General features: G+C 24.1%; 1 protein-coding gene across 1 annotated transcript; it reads left to right on the top strand.

Moving 5' to 3' along the window:
• The first annotated feature begins 288 nt into the window (after nt 1-288).
• LOC122501509 (gamma-tubulin complex component 5-like) lies at nt 289-18,989 on the top strand. Its single transcript, XM_043611033.1, has 11 exons — nt 289-501; nt 7,455-8,517; nt 11,697-11,997; nt 12,091-12,287; nt 14,473-14,767; nt 14,888-15,107; nt 15,207-15,495; nt 15,617-15,817; nt 18,454-18,536; nt 18,597-18,756; nt 18,873-18,989. Exons 1-11 carry the CDS (start codon nt 430-432, stop codon nt 18,917-18,919), a joined length of 2,928 nt encoding a protein of 975 aa, XP_043466968.1. The 5' UTR covers nt 289-429; the 3' UTR covers nt 18,920-18,989.
• Nucleotides 18,990-19,001: the final 12 nt, after the last annotated feature.

Here is a 19,001-nt window from a genome sequence, read left to right as displayed (position 1 = left end):
AACATCGTCAAAGCAGAAAGAAAGCATTTTTGTCTTTTTCTAGAAAAAGGCCATCGATATTTCTCTCCTTTTCTCTCTCATGTAAAAAATAAGAGTTCGTTTTCAGTTGTAAAAATATCTTAAGGTATGATCACAACCGTTAAGGTATTTTCTGTTTTTGGAAAAAGTAAGAAAATGTAGAAAGCAAAAATAATTTAGAAAAGGATAGAGATACATGTTCCCAACCCTGAAAACACACCTTTAATATATCGAATTCTGTCGAAATTAAAATAATCGATGTTTCGAGATGTGTAATTTATGTTTGTTTACTATTTTTGGGAATAGAAAAAAAGTTTGGAGAATAAAAGTTTTATTATTTATATAGTGAAAGAAATTTACATAATTTAAATGACAACTCTTAGTTTTGTGATTGTTTGAAAGTGATTGAGCATGGGTACCAAAATTTTGGATGATATTCGCAATGACTTAAAATTACTAATTAAACAAATAACCGATTTGGAAGTAAGTTTTAGGTTATTTTCTATGGTTTATACTTATAGTAATTATTATTGATAAATGTTATATGCACTATTAAAAGTGTACCTTTAGTGGTTTTATATTTCAAAAAGTAAATTGAAATTCGACCTCAAATTTTGCAACCAATAAGATATAATTGTTTTGAGGTTAGAAATTTTAAATACACAGTGATGTAAAATAAATTTTCAGTTGATTTTCAATTTCTTACAGAATTTTATAGAAACCTTTGTCTCTTGATTCAAATATATTTCTCATTTACTAAAAAAAATTATGTCCTAACTAATGAAAGTAATATTTATGTAATTTGTAAATTGGCATAGGTATTTGTTTCGAAAAATGTTATAAAATTTTTTAAAAAATCTATTTTTAGATACATTTCTAAAACTAATTTTTCAAATTTTTATAAAAATACAAAATCATTATATTTTATGATTTTTTTTGTAAAAAATGTTATTTTGTGTTAGTCCATTATGTTTTGCATACTGTTACTGTTTAAAAAAAATTTGAGATGCAAAAGCAAAATAATTTCCGATTTGGCCTGTAAAATAAAGTATGTATTGTATCAAAATTTAAAAAATTAATCGCTATTTCTATTTTTCACAAAAAAAATTCAAATTTTGTATTTTTTGAAATTTTATCTTAACACTTTAAAATAATTATTCTATAATAAAATATTAAGCAATTGGTATATATTATATTGAGAAAGCTAAATGGTCATGAAATTATGACAAATAAAATTTCTATAAATTAAAATTTCTGAAATATGACATTTCGTAGATTTGAAGGTTATGTCACATGAGAATTCGAGTAAATGCGCTTTATGTCACTTGATAATTCGAGTAAATGAACATTATGACAAATAAAATTTCGATAAATGAAAGTTATGTAATATAATATTTCGAAGGTTTGAAAATTATGTCAAATGTCAATTTGGAGGATTAATAATTATGACAAATAGTCATTCGGAAAAATAAAATGTATGTCAAAAAAATTTTCGACATATTAAAAATTATATTAAAAAACAATTGGACTATTTAAATAATAGGATAAAGAATAAATCGATAAATTGAAAATTATGTTGAATGAAATTTCGAAAACTGAAAATTATGCGAAATGATGTTTCGATGATAAGAATTTCGATGTTTTGAATATTAGGAAATTGAAATTTGAGGAATAATCATGCGCCCCTAGAATTTATTAGTTTTTTAATCAACACTCTTAGTAGATAAGAAAATTCAATTTCACAAAATATTGACTTGGACTACTACTGAACTTTAACTTTTAAAACGCAAACCAATCGTGATAGAAAGTTTTGATAGCACAAACGATTCGATTAGTTGAAACCATTACTTTGAAAAGAATAGTTTGAACCACCTCAGCAAGAAGACTGTTCCATAGCAGCTAGCGAAAAAAGTTACTTCATAAAGTACGCAAAGAAAATTAGTTAATTGGAAAAAATGTTGAAACTGTTCTTTTTGCTTACTGCATTTTTGATGCTATGGTTCTCACAAAGTCATGGACATTCAGTAGAAAATTCTTCAAGATATTCCAAACGAGTAAACAGTTTTGTGAAGTACATTACGGAGATTGAACCCAAATATCAGGTGATCTTTCTAATTGATCCTAATGCTGTTAATCGAACCATAGAAGTAGGAGACTTTCTGCAAAAATCCAGTTGGAATGTGCCTAGAGTCACCTTGACCTTTGATGAAATGACTCATTTTCGAGAAGATTCTCAAGTACTTCACGACAATTCTAGACCAACTACTCTTTTCGTCATGATTTCCACTCAAGACACTGATCATTTTGACCAAAGTCTAAAGACCCCTGTTCAATTTTTAGTAAACATGACACTCGAAAATATTCGACCAAAGTGTCTAATTGTTCATATAACGAAAAACCGAACCTCAAATTACGAGGAAACACTGCAACAACTCTGGAAGGATAAATTCCTAGACGTCACAATTCTCCAGTTGGCTAAGAAACAAACCCGAGTACACAGTCTCCAAAAAGCGAAAAAAGTAGCCTTTTTGTATCAGTACAATCCCTACAGCAAAATTCATACAATCAGGAAAAGTTGGTCTGTTTCGGAATGGTTTCCAGATAAGAGTAAAAATCTACATAAATTTGAATTGAAGTTCCTCTTCCTACCCGGTGGTATGGACTATCCGAAAACCAGTTTGTTTCAAACCTTATCGGTTAAATTAAACTTTACTATAAATTTTCAAAACGGACTTAGAGCAAGAGGCGGTTTTACGTGTAGTCGTATTTCGGGAAACTATCGTGATGTACTTACAGGTAGGGTGCACATTATATTAGCTGTATATAATTATAACCATAATTGTAAGCGAACACTTTTGCAACGTACTCGTATTTTGAATTTGGAGGAAATGCTTGCTCTTGTTCCAAAATTACGAATCAATGTCACCATCGATATTGTCTCCTGGGAATTTTTCAGTCCCATTTTATCAAACTTTTTTATTATCATCAGTTTGTATGTTATTATTCGAGTGTTAAAATTTGACAACGAACTTTGGGAACCTCTGAACATTTTTCTACTCGTACTATCTAGTGGATTGCCCAGTATACCAAAGCAAGTAAAAGAAAAAGTTATGTTGATAATTCTTCTCTTTGGAAGTGTCATCTACTCTGGTTACGTTCATTCATTGTTGACTAAAATGCACATAAAGATAAGTACCGAGAAGGAAATTAATACTGTTCAAGAGCTGTTGGAGTCAAATCTTTCGGTGTATTCACAAATATCATTTCAGCCTTCAGAGTTTTCTACACTAGCTAAATACGAAATGTGGTTTGAAAAAAATCGTGCGGTTACTCAGAGAAGGCGTCCTTTATATCGATGTCTTCGTGAAATAGAGGAATTCAATAACATTTCCTGTGTCGTCAAGATTTCCTATATGATCAAGTTTTTTAAGAATCAGGTCCAGAAGTATAATAAACTGAAAGTAAATGTTTTGAAGGAATCTGTTTCACATACGGCGTCTGTTTTTTGGATGGAACCTGGAGGTCCGTACGTTGAAAATATCAATAAAGAACTTTTGAAATTAGTTAACAATGGGTTGATGAGTAAGTGGTTATTGTACAAATCACAATTAAAAATACCTTCTCACCCGGATTTACCAGAGGAAAATAGTTCGAGCGAGTTTCTTCAACGGATTCTTCTTATAGCGGCTTTTGGATATCTTCTAGCAACAGTGGTTTTCTTTGTAGAAATTCTTGAATCAAGCATCCAGAAATGGAAAATGGGCAAATTGAACCTGAGGTTTGACAATTAGTATTGTTTGATAAGAGGATAAGACGAAGAAGACGAAGTTTAATTCAGTTGGATAAAAGCTTGACTCGTTGACGTGCTCTTCGCTCTGTCTTTAAACCTCAATATTCTACACATTTTTTGATAAATCAATCTAATATTCTCCAAAGAAACTTCTTCATGTACTAATAAACAAATGTCTCACTGCAAGTTTTTTCAACTCGAAAATTCCCCTACAGACTTTTTGTCGACGAAGGTAACTTAACCTTAAAACTTTGACACGTCTTTACATATTTACAATGTTTACAATATAAAAAATTAATGAACAATTATTAGGAAAATTCAGGTTTGCCACCCAACCTGTGTTAGAATTATCGAGGCGGGATCGTTTTAAACAATAGTCAAAAGAATTAAGATATGTGAACTTATAGATGCATGGTAACAAATGTCGAACTTGCCACAAAAGATATAAATTTATCGTACACTCGAATCTCGCTATAACGAGAAGTTCGGGAGTCAAGTCTCCCTCTATTACGAGCGCAAGAGGAGAAATGAAAAATCCCCACTTTTAAGATTCTTCATTCATTTTTTTTGTGTTTACAATCTACGTAATGTCAAAATTACAAACGTAACCTAGTTTAATTTGAACTCCAACATACAGAAAATTTATGTAAGCTAAAATTTTGAAGATATTCGACTCATGGATATAATTTAAAAAAAGAAGTGACTTTTTATGCTCATTGTGATATAAATAAAATTGATTTTAACCAAATTTAAATCAACAGAATGTGCATTTGTTTATAAATAGTGGTGGTAATATGAAGAAAATTTTTCTCGCTATACCGAGAAACAGAGCCCTCGTTATAGAGAGCGCTCGTTATAGAGAAGGTCGTTATAGCGAGATATGAGTGTAATTGAAATAACCTAACCTATAAAAAATTAATTGTAATACTGTTCTTATTATTATTATTTTAGAATCTGAAGAGGGCTGAGAAATTAAGTCGAAACGTTATGTAACATATAATGTGCAATAAAAAAAGATCAAGTAAAAAATGAAACTAAATTAAAAAAATCTTTCTATATAAAATTTTATAAACCTTGAAAAAACCTGAAAAATTTAGGGAATTTTGATCAAAATCCTGGAAAATTGTTATTTTCTAAAGTTATTGTGTTTATTCTTAAATAAAACTAATTTTACTTAAATATTTCAAAATTAATTCAATTTTAAAAGAGTTGCGTTTACAATTTTCATAAGTAGATCAACTTCAAAAGATTTTAATTGGAAATTTTGTAAAATTTCAATTTTAAATAAATTTAATTAGAAATTTTTTAAAATCTAGATTTTTAAAAAAATGTAATAACTAAAATTCTTCTGAGATTAGTTAAATTTTGTAATATATATATTTAATTGATTATTAAAAATAATGGATTTATAGAAGAATTTTATACTAAAAAAATTGAATTTTGAAGCAATTAAAAATAACTGCAGAAATTCAATTATTTTCACAAGTATTCTTCTCAGAAATTCATTTTAAAAAATTTTAATACAATTCTTGGCAAAATTTTAATTATTTTCAAAAACTTTCCTCAATTCAATGATTTTTAATATCTACTTCAATAAAAATTTTGAAAAGAATTCAATTAGTAACGAAAAAATTTTAATAAAATTCTACGTAAACATTTCATTATTTTCATAAATAATAAAAATCATCGCAGACTTTCAATTATTTTAATACAATTTTAAAAGAATTCCTCAAAAAATATAAATATTTTGAAAAATTTAATTAAAATTTAACAAAGAAATAATTTAATTATTTTAAAAACCTTTGTTACAATTTATTTATTAGAAATGAAGTATTATTTTTAAAACATTTTTAATTAAATTTCTTCAAAGAATGAAATTATTTTCAAAAATTTTAATGAAATTCTTTGTAATAATTCAATTTTTTTCAAAATAATTTTAATAGAATTCTTTGTAAAAATTTAATTTTTTAATTTCAAAAATTTGTCAAAATTCAATTATTTTCAATGTCTACTATTTCAATAAATTTTTTACAAAAAAATTCAATTATTTAGAAAGAAATTCTAATAAAATTCGTCTCAAGAATTCAATTATTTACAAAAATAATTTAATTCTTCGCAGAAATTCAATTATGTTCAAAAATTTACAAAATTTCAGTTATCTTTATAAATATTAAAATTTATTCTTCTCCGAAAATCAATTATTTTCTAAAATTTTAATAAATTTTAGATTTTTTTAAATTTTTTAAATTTTTTTTAAATTTTTTCATTTTTGGCAGAATTTTAACTATTTTTAATAAAATTTTCATCAAATTTTTTCGAAAAATGAAATTATTCATAAAAATTTTATTAAAATTCGTCGAAAAATTTCAATTATTTAAAAATTTGTTAATAAAATTCTTTATGAAAATTTAATTGTAAGAAACATTCAATTATTTAATAAAATATTTATTTTTCTATTTAAATCATTGAATTCTCGTAGAATTTTCTAATAAATATTGATTTAAAAATGAATTTTAGTTAAAACATTAAAAGCAATATAGCGTGAATTTTTAAAAATAATTGAATTTTCAAATTAAAATCTTTGAAAATTTGAACTTTACATTCTTTTAATTAAAAATTCTGTAGAATTAACTTTTTTCAAAAAGTTTAATGGAATTTTTTTAAAATTATTTCAATTTTTTAATTTCTAATATATTTAATTGAAGAATTTCCGAAGAATCGACGTTTCACGTAAAATTGAATTGTAAGCAAATAGATTTGAAAATTCGCAAAAAAACTTTTTCGAAAATTATTTTTAAAAAATGGATTTAAAGAAGAAATTCAGTTGAAAATTCTTGAAATGAATAATGGAAATGATAAAAATAATTTTTGAAGATGTTACAGTAACAAAGTAGCAAGTTTTAATTATTAAAAAACAAGAAGAAAGCGATCGATACCTTTTATGTTTTATAATAACCCAAATACAACTGCATACCGAATTTGAAATCAATTCTATAATATTTGTCGAAGATATGATGATTTATGTTTTAAAAGTTTACAGTTTTTTACTTTTTTGTCATTATTTCCTAAAATTTTTATTCTACGAAAAAAATCAAAGGGAACAAAGATGCGCCATTCAATTTCCTATAAGGTACTTCTTTTGAAAAATCAGAATTTCGAATTTTAATTTTTTTGACTTTTTTGAAGGTTTGACTAGCATATTAGCGCGTTCATCCGATCGTTGGGAGGCTCAATTTATGGTTTAATTATTTGTATATAAAATATCCTGATGTGTACCAGTTTAAAAAAGTTTTAAAGAATCGTATGAATTTTTTTTTAAATTTAAGAATGTTTTAAACTGTTTTAATCTTATTCGCAACGATTATCATAATGGACTGACTCTTTTATAGTTTTTTATTTGTTATTACTTATTCCATTTTAATAATTAGCATATACATTAATTATTAACTGATCTGAAATTTTTATAAATAAACATAGAAATCTAGAATCACAATCCCCAGATTTTGTGAACATCTAGGGTTGCATTTGGGTGTTCCTCGGGAAAAATACCGATTGCATCCCTAGATGATGTTTACGCACCTGGCGGATCTTTAAATTACACCTATTCTCAAACTTTATAAATGTATTTATTTTTATTCGGAAACAGGAAGATGAAGAAGGATTTGCTTTATGCGAGCGTTTTGCTCTTTCACAAATAAAACATCACCGCTTCTTGTCAGTTAATAGTCATGCGACAAAAAAGGAGATATCAGAGTTAGTGGAAAAATTTCAAATTCATGGTAATTATGAAGTAGCAAAAAAGTTCCAAGAGTTGATTGATTCATTTTTAAATAATTTCGATTTTGAAAGACATCCACAATATGATATACAATGGTCTTTACTGAACCTCCTATTAAACCTGTCAACTGAAACCAGTAACTCTGATTTGCAAAGTTTGGAACAAATTGCAAATGTTCCATCCGATGAAAATAAGCCGGAGGATATTGATTGGGCCCAATATTTAAAAGAAGGTGAAGAAGCATTTTTCTCAAAATATCAAAGTAGTAGCAGTGACTCCGATTGGACCGATGATGAGGATGTTGAATGTATTGATTTAACGGAAAACGATCAGTTACAAATTTGCTCAAGTGGTAAAGACTTATTTTTACCCATAATCGAGAAAGAATCTAAAAATAAAATAGAAAAATTATCGGCATGCATATCTGACAAGTTGCACTCGGAAAATTGGTTAGAGAGGAAAATTCAACATTCTTGGTGGAACGAACTTAATCAACATCAACTTGAAACTAATAGTAAAGTTGCAAGTGCACGATTCTTTCAATTTTCGAAAGAAAATGGTTCGAAAAATCAATTTATAGGTACATTAAGTGAATATCAGACTTGTAGAGAATTACTATGGATGTTTCACGTACAAAAGCCAATGGCTATTTTTCAAAGTAAATCATTGGATTTTTCTATTCGTGACAATATGTCGGTGCCGAGTCTAACTGCAGCAGCTTTTAAAAATTATTTACAAACATATTGTCATTATTTTACGATGATTCATGAATTGCAAGAGTTTAATCGGAAATTATACGCGCAAAGTCAGCTACTAGATGAAGCAGAAAAACCGCCTTTGACTTATGAAGCCTACAATAATGCTGTTCAACTATACGTACTTCAGATTAAAGAAGAAATAATTGAATTGGAGCGAAAATTAATTATTCAAGGTAATTATTAGTTCTTTCAGCTTTCTTAATTTCTTTTTTTGTTGTACAAATTTATTTTTATTGATCTAAATTATGAAAATTTGTCTCTTGTTTATTTGTGAAAATATTAAATAAAATTAAATTGTTCAAAATGATTAAGAATTATTTCTTAATCATAATTTTTGAACAATTTAATTTTATTTAATATTTACACATTTTATGCATAATTTTTATTTCTCAAGAAAAATATTTTACATAAACTCATTCTTTTCTTTTGAAAAAGAAACATTAAATATTCATAATATTTTTGTAGAAAATTCTCAATTTTCATAAGGAAATGATTTGCATCATTTCTATTTCTTAATGATATTGCTTTAATAAAATTTTAAGTTTTTTGAAAATAAAGAAAACAATTGTTTATAAATTCTATTTGTCAATTACAAATTTTAATTGAAATCTCGATTGAAATTGAAATCGAAACTTTTAAAATTTTTAGAAAATAAAGGAAAAAATTTTACTCAAAAAAAAAGTTCTGTTACATTTATTTACGATTTTTTTTTGAAATTATTCGAAAACATCAATAATTTCATGTTTAAATAAATATTTAATTATTATTATTTTTCCATAATTAAGATTTTCAAAAATTTCAAAATCAAACATTTTTGAAATTAAACAACTTATATGAAAAATTGTTAGAAAACATGAAGAAATCGATCACTCCGAGTCTTCGACTCGGAGCAATCGATATCTTCATGTTTTATAAATAATAAATAAAGATGACCGAGTGATAAAATCATTATTTCAAAAACTTTTGACACATGCCATTTCCAATTTTTGCATAAAACCTTTCCACACTACTTACAGAATTGATTTTAACTTCAATCAAAATATAATAAAAAAAAAAATTTTTAATTTAAATTTTATATTTTTTCTAGATTTTTGACAAATATAATTTATTTTCAAAAAACGATTTTTTTTGAAAAAAAACCCAAAAATTCATTTTTTTCGGAAACTAGGTACTTAACCAATTTAAATGAAATTTATATATATATATATATATGTTGTAAACATAAATAAGACAATAAATAGTGTAATTTAACGATCACTCTGAGTGATAGAATCATTTCTAGTCCAATAAATAAGGCAATTTAGAAAAAATATTTCAAAATTTAAAAAAAAAGTTAATTTCAAAATTAAAAAAAAATTTTTTTTTACTTTGTATTAAAGTTACACCTCAATTTTTTTTTTAAATTCCTTAGAATTTCCTCTTTAATATATACAATTTTTGCAGATTTTTGAAAAATGTAGTTTTTTCAAAAAATTACTTTTTTGAAAAAACAAACTAAAAGACTGATTTTTTCGGAAACTACTTAACCGATTTAAAAATGAAATTTAAATGTGTTATAACCATAAATAAGACAGTTTAAAAAAATATTTCAAAATTAAAAAAATTATTCTAAATTAATTATTTTAAAATTTTGAGAAAAAAATGTGTTAAGTAGTTTCCGAAAAAAATGAGTTTTAAAAGTTTTTTTTTCAAAAAAGTAGCTTTTTTAAAAAAACTACATTTTTTAAAAATCTGGAAAAAATATTAAATATATTAAAAAAAGGAAATTCTAAAATATATTTTTTAAAAGAAAAATTAAAAGTGTACCATTAATAAAAATCAAAAAATTTTGTTTGAAAATTTCAAAATTAATTTATCTAAAATTTTTTTTTGAAAAAACGGAAAGGGCATGTGATGTGTCAAAAGTATTTGAAATGTTTCAAGACCACCGTAAAATCCATTTGCTTAAAATTCAATTTTATTTGAAATTTCAATTCTTCGGAAATTCTTCAATTGAATTTCATTAGAAATTCAAAAACTTCAAATAATTAAAAGAATTCCATTAAACATTTTGAAAAAAGTTAATTTTTAAAATAATTGAATTTCTGCGAAGAATTTTATTACTTTTGAAGATAATTGAATTTTGCAAAGAATTTTATCAAATTTTATTAAAAGTTTTTGAAAATAATTGAATTGCGAAGAAGAATTTTATTATTTATAAAGATAATTGAAATTTTGACGAGACTTTTTGTAAATTTTTGAACATAATTGAATTTCTGAGAAGAATTATATTATTTTTGTAAATTATTGAATTTTTGAGACGAATTTTATTGAAATTTCTTTCTAAATAATTGAATTCTTTTGTGAAAATTTATTGAAATAATAGACATTGAAAATAATTGAATTTTGACAAATTTTTGAAATTAATAAATTAAATATCTACGAAGAATTTTATTAAAATTATTTTGAAAAAATTGAATCATTACGAAGAATTTCATTAAAATTTTTGAAAATAACTTAATTTTCTTGGGAAGAAATTTAATTAAAAATGTATTGAAAATAATACTTAATTTTTAATAAATAAATTGTAGCAAAGGTTTTTAAAATAATTGAATTTCTTTATTAAATTTTAAATAAATTTTTCAAAATATTTTTTACATTATTTGAGGAATTCTATTAAAATCGTATTAAAATAATTGAAAGTCTGCGATGTTTTTTATTATTTATGAAAATAATTGAATCCCTGTAAATAATTGAATAATAATAATTTATGAAAATAATTTTTAAATACCTAATTGAATCTTTGTGAAATTTTTTATTATTTATGTAAATAATGAAATGCTTGCGTAGAATTTTATTAAAATTTTTTCGTTACTAATTGAATTCTTTTAAAATTTTTATTTAATTAGTTGATATTAAAAATCTCATTGAATTGAGAAAAGTTTTTGAAAATAATAAAAATTTTGCCAAGAATTGTTTTAAAATTTTTGAAAATGTATTTCTGAGAAGAGTAGATGGTGTGAAAACGTTTTATGCAAAAATTGGAAAGGGTATGTGTCAAAAGTATTTAAAATCTTTTAAGACCACCGTGTACATCATTTTATAATCCAATTATTATTTTCTAGAAATTTTTAATTATTTTTTATGAAAATAATTCAATTTCTTAAAAAAAATTTTATTGTTTTTTTTAAAATAATGGAATTATTGCGAAGAAATTTATAAAATATTTCTAAATACAATTGAATTCCTGTGAAATTTTTATTATTTATAAAAATAATTTTTTGCGTACAATTTTATTAATTTTTTTTTTAAATAATAAAAAAATAATAGAAAAAATAGATCATCATGTTATCTAAATTATTATTAATTTCAGAAAGTTTTAATACATTTCTTACAATGTCCGAAGACTTAAGGAAACATTTGAACTTGATCAAAATCCTGTACGAGATTCATAAGTCTGCTACAGAAGACTGGGAGACTTGTTCAAATTGGCTTCGCGCTTCGAAGCTCTTATCAACTTTGTATTATGAAATGCAAAGGTCGAGTAGCCATGAAAGAACACATATTTGCGCCAATTTATATTTGTCCAGTATTGTTGCTTATTTGAACATTGTTGACGCTTGGCTGAGCGAGGGTCGCCTCGAAGATTGGAGAAATGAATTTATAATTGTTAGGTGAGAACTATTTGCAATATTTGATATTTTACAATACATTTGAGCCCCACTTATTTAAAGTCTGAATAAATATTTTTAAACAATTTTACTTAGAGAAGGGGATAGAAAATCACAAGAAGAAGAACAATTATATAAGAAATTTAAAGTCAGAAAACTCAATGAAGAATGCCTAAGGGATCCTATAATGCAACTGTTTTTAAAAAAGGTTTGTCAGATGGGTCGTAACATAGAGTTACTTGTTACTTTGGATCGCATTTCTGACATGTGGCACTCCATAAATCATCAAGATGGTAAAATCCTTTTTTTAAAGTACTCAATTTGAAGAACTCGGAATTTATTTTCCACATTTTATTTTCAGCCGGGAAAATATTCTTTGTATGATGGGATTCTCTTTCAGTTGAAAAATTATACTCTTTGGACTCTTTGATTCCTGTATAAAATTGGTTATGATATTAGAAAGGGAAACTTTACTTCAAACGGAGAATATTTTTCTTTTTATTAATTCAGGGCTCGGATTGTGCGACTTTTTCAAATTTTTTCGACTTTTCTAAGAAAATGTGACTTTTTTTGTGAAAAAATGCGACTAATCGACTTTTTCGAGATTTTTTTTTAGTAAAATGCGACAAATCGACTTTTTTTCACATTTTTCAATTACTTTTCGACTTAAATTGTAAATGTCAGAAATCTTTTTTTTGTAAACAAATATTGTTCACAAAATCATTCTTCTCTTTGGGGAAAAAAAACATCAACATATTATCCCGTTTCTTAATATTTTTTGTAGGATATTCTCAATTTTCATAAGGAAATAATTTGCATCATTTCTATTTCTTAATATTACAATTGCTTTAATAAAATTTTAAGTTTTTTGAAAATTAATGAAAAAAAATGTTTATAAATTCTATTTATCAATTAGAAATTGAAACTTTAAAAATTTTTCGAAAATTAAAGGGAAAAGTTTTAGTCAAAAAAATGTTCTGTTACATTTATTTACAAATTTCTTTCAAATTTTCCGAAAACATCAATTACTTTTTTAAAAAAAAAGATAAACTTTAAATTAAAGATGACCGAGTGATAAAATCATTATTTTATATTATAAGATTTTATAAAAAAAATTTTTAATTATTTTTTATGAAAATAATTGAATTATCGGGAAGAAATTTATAAAACATTAGTAAGTAATTGAATTTTGCAGAAAAATTTTGATTTTTACAAACATAATTAAAATTTTGAGGAGAATTTAAAAAAAAATTTTGAAAATAATTGAATTTCTGCGAAGAATTTTCTTACTTTTGAAGATAATTGAAATTCGCAAAGAATTTTATCAAAACTTTTGAAAATAATTAAATTTCCATGATGAATTTGATTATTTATAAAAATAAATAAAATTTTGACGAGATATTAAAAAAAATTTTTGAAAATAATAGAATTTCTAGGATGAATTTTTTTATTTATAAAGATAATTGAAGTTTTGACAAAATTTTATTAAAATTCTTTACAAATAATTAAATTTCAGAGAAAAATTTTATTATTTATAAAGATAACTGAAATTTTGCCAATAATTTTATTAAAAATTTTTTCAAATAATTGAATTTCGGAGAAGAACTTTATTATTCATAAAGATAATTGAAATTTTGAACAGACTTTTTTAAAAATGTTTAAAAGTAATTGATTTTTGCAGAAGAAATTTGATATTTATAAAAATAATTGAAATTTTGAGGAGAATTTAAAAAAAAATTTTGAAAATAATTGAATTTCTGCGAAGAATTTTCTTACTTTTGAAGAGAATTGAATTTTGCAAAGAATTTTATCAGAACTTTTGAAAATAAATAAATTTCCATGATGAATTTTTTTATTTATAAAATTTTGACGAGAAATTTAAAAAATTTTTTAAATATAATTGAATTTCTGCGAAGAATTTTATTACTTTTGAAAATAAATGAATTTCAGAGAAGAATTTTATTATTTATAAAGATAATTGAAATTTAGACGAGAATTTTTTTTTTATTTTTGAACATAAATAAATTTTTGCGAAGAATTTTATTATTTATAAGAATAATTGAAATGTTGAACAGATTTTTTTAAAAAATGTTAAAAATACCTAATTAAAATTTTGCTATGAATTTTATTAAATTATATTCCGAATTGTTTGATATTAAAGTATGTGTTGTCGAGAAATGTGATTTTTTTACAATTTTGACAATTTCATGTTTCCTTTTTGTCGTTTTTTCTAAAATTTCATGCGACTTTTTTCCGACTTTTTCGAAAATTTTATGCGACTTTTCGTGACCTTTGTTTTTAATTTATGCGACTAAAGCGACTTTTTTGAGTCTTAAAGACGATCCGAGCCCTGTTAATTTTTAATTATAGATGATAGGAATGATAAAAAAGTAGACTTATGATTTTCATCAGTTGTAACATCAAGAACTAAAATTCTTGATGTTAAAACTGATGAGAAACATTCTTTACTCGTTTTAGCTGAGCCAATTTCATTAAACGCTGAATTTCGCAAGGAAGTGGTATCGGAAATGTTGAAGTATTCTGTCAATTTAACAAGCGATAGAACAGATGCAGTCTTAAGCAGACAAATAATTTTCCCACATCAAGATCTAATTAACGATGGATTTTTGTGTCAGCCTTTAATATCAGATAATCCATTTTACATGAAAGCGTTCGAAAAATATTTACCAATAAGTGGAAGGGATAATTACGTCTGTGATGAAACTGACTACAAACTTAATGAGAAGAAGAAGACTGAACCATCGCTGTTTCTGTAACTACGTTTTTTAAATAATTTTTTTAGTTTTTATACCTAAACACAACAATGGAACTGAAATTTTTTTGATCTTGAGAGTGTAAATAGCACTGAAGTCATTGATGTTTAATTTTTTAGATTTAAACTTGAATCGAAATCATTTCTACCATTGAGGAAAATTTTCGAAATTGCTTTATCGAAAATTCTTAATCTTCGTCATGTTGGTGTTAATAAATTGGTGAAACAAATAATGATCAAAGAATATAAGCTGGAGGAGAATTTAAGATTGATGAGAAGTATTTTTATGATGGAAAAAGGTCATGTGATGAATAAGTTTTGTAACCAGATGTTCAATGAGGTAATTTTGTGTCCTTAAATTTATTCTCATACCTCATTCTGGCGCTAGATTTCTACTATTTTGTACCTATGTTTATCATAATTCTTAAAATATTTACAGATTGAATCAAATATCAACTGGAATAATTCTCACTTTCTGTCAGTAATATTGGAAGAAGTGATTTCTGAAGAATGGCCAGAATTAAGTTCTCGTTGGTCGATTACTGTTGACAATGTCAGAACGCATCAGGTGTTGAATGCTGTGAACGGAATAACTCTAAATTATTCAGTAGGCTGGCCAGTTAATTTGCTACTTAATGAAGAAACAATCAATAAATACAACATTATTTTCCGATTTGTTTTGAAATTGAAATGGGTCGTTTGGACTTTGAATAGTTTGAAATTTTCAGGTAATTATTCTCCTTTTCTAAATCTGAAATTTTGTCGAATTGTTTAGGATTTAAAACTCTTATTCTTAGATTTAAGATAAAAATTTAAAACATTTAGACGGGATGTTATTTTTAATTTTAGATCTCGAAGGATCAAAATCAGAATCACCGATTGATGAAGTAAAACACTTTCAAATGAGAAGGCTCGAGTGTTTAAGATTTTGGTTACTACATGCCATTGGAGCGATTCATATTTACTTGTCCGGTCAAGTGCTTCAGAGTTTGGGAAATGCTTTGGATATTGAATTGACCCAGGCTGATAATTTTTATTCAATCATCAAAAGTATGAATGCAGATTATTTAATATTAGTGACCTGAACAGTTGAAAGGGACTTTTTGTTCAAAAAAATCGATTTTCAGTTTTTCGTTGATTCTTATAAAAAAATATGTGCTCGAACCAATTACTGACAAAAATATAACCAGCCCGAGTCAAATAAGAGAAAAATTTTACTTAAAACTAGAAATTAAATTTTTCATTACTATAAAACATGAAGATATCGATAACTCCGAGTCTTCGATTTCTTTATGTTTTATATTAATTAAAGATGACCGAGTGATAAAATCATTATCAATTCAATTGTTATTGTCAAGAATTTTCAACTAAAATTCTTCTCTAAATCAATTATTTAAAATTATTTTTATAAAAAGTTCTTTGACAATTTTTAAATCCAGTTTACAATATTGAATTTTACGAAATTTCAATTATTCGTAAATTCTTTAATATAGGTACCTAATTACAAAATAAAAACTTGAAATAATATAAAAAAATTCAATTAAACTTTTTCAAAAAAATGAATTTCAAAATTCAATTATTTCTAAAAATTCAAGCAATATTGCTTTTAATATTCAATTATTATCTAAAATTTTAATTGAAATTCATTTTCCAATCAATTTTTATTAGAAAATTCTACTAGAATTCAATTATTTAAATATAAAATTTTTTTAATTTATGAAAATAATTGAATTTATGCGAAGAAGTTTATTAAATTTTGTTTAAATAATTTAATAATTTTAACAATTTTTGAAAATAATTGATTTTTTGCGACGATTGAAAGTTATTTATGAAAATATTTGAATTATTGCAGCGAATTTGATTATTTAATTGAATAATTGAATGTTTTTAAAAATTTAATTCTTTCGTCAATTTTTAATAAAATTTTGAAGAATAATTGCATTCTTCGAGAAATTAATTTAAAATTGTATTCAAAGTATTTGAAATTCTGCGATGAAAATAATTGAATTCGTAAATGGAATTTTATCATTTATGAAAATAATTGAATGGTATCGAAGAATTATATCAAAAATTATTTTCAATAATTAATTCTTCTGATAAATTTTATGTAAATAGTAAATATTAAAAATTATTGAATTGCGAAAAACTTTTAAAAATAATTAAAATTTTGCAAAGAATTTTATTTAAATTTTTGAATATAATTGAATATTTGGAGAAAAATTTTGCTATTTGTAAAGATAATTGAATTCTTGACGAGAAATTCGTTAAAATTTTTAAAAATAATTGAATTTCTTTAAATAATTTTATAAATAAATGTAATTAAAATTCCTAAAAATAATTGAATTTCTGTCAATAAATATATTATTTATCAAGATAATTGTGTTAATAAACTTTTGAAAGAATTAATTAAATAATATTAAAAAATTCATTCTTGTAAGAAATAAACAAATTTTTTTAAGGTTTTGCAAAGAATATTATTACTCTTGAAAATAATTGAAATTATGCAATAATTTGTAACTTTTCCAAATTTAAATGTTTTTTTTTTTTGGTTTCAGATTTTCAAAGATTTTAATTTAAAACCTATTCAAAATTCAATAATTATTTCTAAATCTTCACGCTCTAATGCTTTTAATATTCAATTATAATCTAAAATTTTAACTAAAATTTATTTTTAAATCAATTTTTATTAGAAAATTTCCCGAGAATTCAATTATTTAAATATAAAAATAAATAATTTATTGAATAATTGAATGTTTCTTGAAATTGAATTCTCATAAAAAATTTTATCAACAAATTTTTAAATAATTGAATTCTTTCGACGAATTTTAATAAAATTTTGAAGAATAATAAAATAATTACATTTTTCGAGAAATTCGATTAAAATTGTATTAAGAATAATTGAATTCTGCAATACTTTTTATTTATTTCTAAAAAGAATTTTATTATTTGCGAAAATAATTAAAATCCCTATAAAATTTTTATTATTTTATGAAAATAATTAAAGGTTTGCGTAGGATTTTATTACATTTTTTTGGATATTAAAAATCATTGAATTGAGGAAAAATTTTGAAAATAATTGAAATTTTGCCAAGAATTTTATTAAAATTTTTGAAAATAATTGAATTGAGAAGAAGAATTTTATTACTTTTATGAAAATAATTGAATTTCTGCAATCATTTCTAACTTTTTCAAAATTTCCAAAATTATAACTTACAATTTACGAACTCTCCGTCTTTTCTCAATCAAATTACGGACTATACGGACCTTTTTTCAAAAAAAAAAAAAACTGCCAAAAAGTAAAAGTCATAATTTTGATTTTAAAAAAAGTGTATAAAAATTAATCGGATTGGTTTGAAATTCGCTACTCGGCAGATTTTTGAAACGCTGATGACGATTCTGGTATCAGATTTTCAAAATTCAAGATGGCCAATCCAATATGGCGGATGGAAAAATCTAGCGTCAGATATCGAAAATTCAAAATAACGCATTGAATATGACGGTCAAAAATTAAAAATTGTTCGGACTTGTTTGCTTTGAAATCGTTCTTCTCGAAAACTTGATTTCGAAAGTAAGGTCACTTTTTACTTTTCAGGTCACATTTGACTATTTATTTATCCACTTCTTAAGATTCTGTTTCAATACAATTTTTATCAGAATATTTACATTTTTTTTTGTTACTTTTTCAGTTCACAAAGAATATTTAAACAAAGTACTCGAGAATAGCCTGCAAACTTCTCAATTTGAAGATTTAATGTCGACAATCAATCAGGTAAATGAAAAATAATAATAAAATTTAATTGACCGATTTTAATTTAAATATTTTGATTAGTTACTGGAGATGTGTATAAGTATTCGAGACACGTGGAAAAGAGGATATCATTATCTGGAAGGGAAGAAATTGGATTTACTAGAAAGTACTTACATCAAATATCATACATGCTTGGCGTCTGCTTTACGTAATGCAGTTCAGCATCACAATTTTGCCTACTGTAAGTACATAAGAAATATTGATGTCTTTGTGTTTATATGCAATTTTAGCAAAAATTGCTTGTTTAAAAAAATTAAATTAAATTGTTTATTTAAAAATTAATTACTTTTGTTACAGTGTCTGGTTTGACTTCTGCTTTTAACTACAGTATGCCGACAACGTAATTTCATCAAATTAATTTTTGTTATTGTTATAAAATGTATATATACGTGAATAAATCAGTATTGTTTATTATTTATTAATAAC

Source organism: Leptopilina heterotoma, unplaced genomic scaffold (assembly GCF_015476425.1).
Source record: "Leptopilina heterotoma isolate Lh14 unplaced genomic scaffold, ASM1547642v1 Lhet_21, whole genome shotgun sequence".
Lineage (NCBI taxonomy): Eukaryota > Metazoa > Arthropoda > Insecta > Hymenoptera > Figitidae > Leptopilina > Leptopilina heterotoma.
The sequence above is the reverse complement of the archived record's forward strand: the minus strand, read 5'-3'. Positions and strand labels throughout refer to the sequence as shown.

Excerpts from the sequence above, each read along its gene's own strand:
- LOC122501509 (XM_043611033.1), top strand. The coding sequence starts at position 430 with ATGGGTACCAAAATTTTGGATGATATTCGCAATGACTTAAAATTACTA. Across the intron at positions 11,998-12,090 it reads AATGAATTTATAATTGTTAG|AGAAGGGGATAGAAAATCAC; the intron begins GTGAGAACTATT and ends AATTTTACTTAG. Across the intron at positions 12,288-14,472 it reads CTCCATAAATCATCAAGATG|CTGAGCCAATTTCATTAAAC; the intron begins GTAAAATCCTTT and ends TACTCGTTTTAG.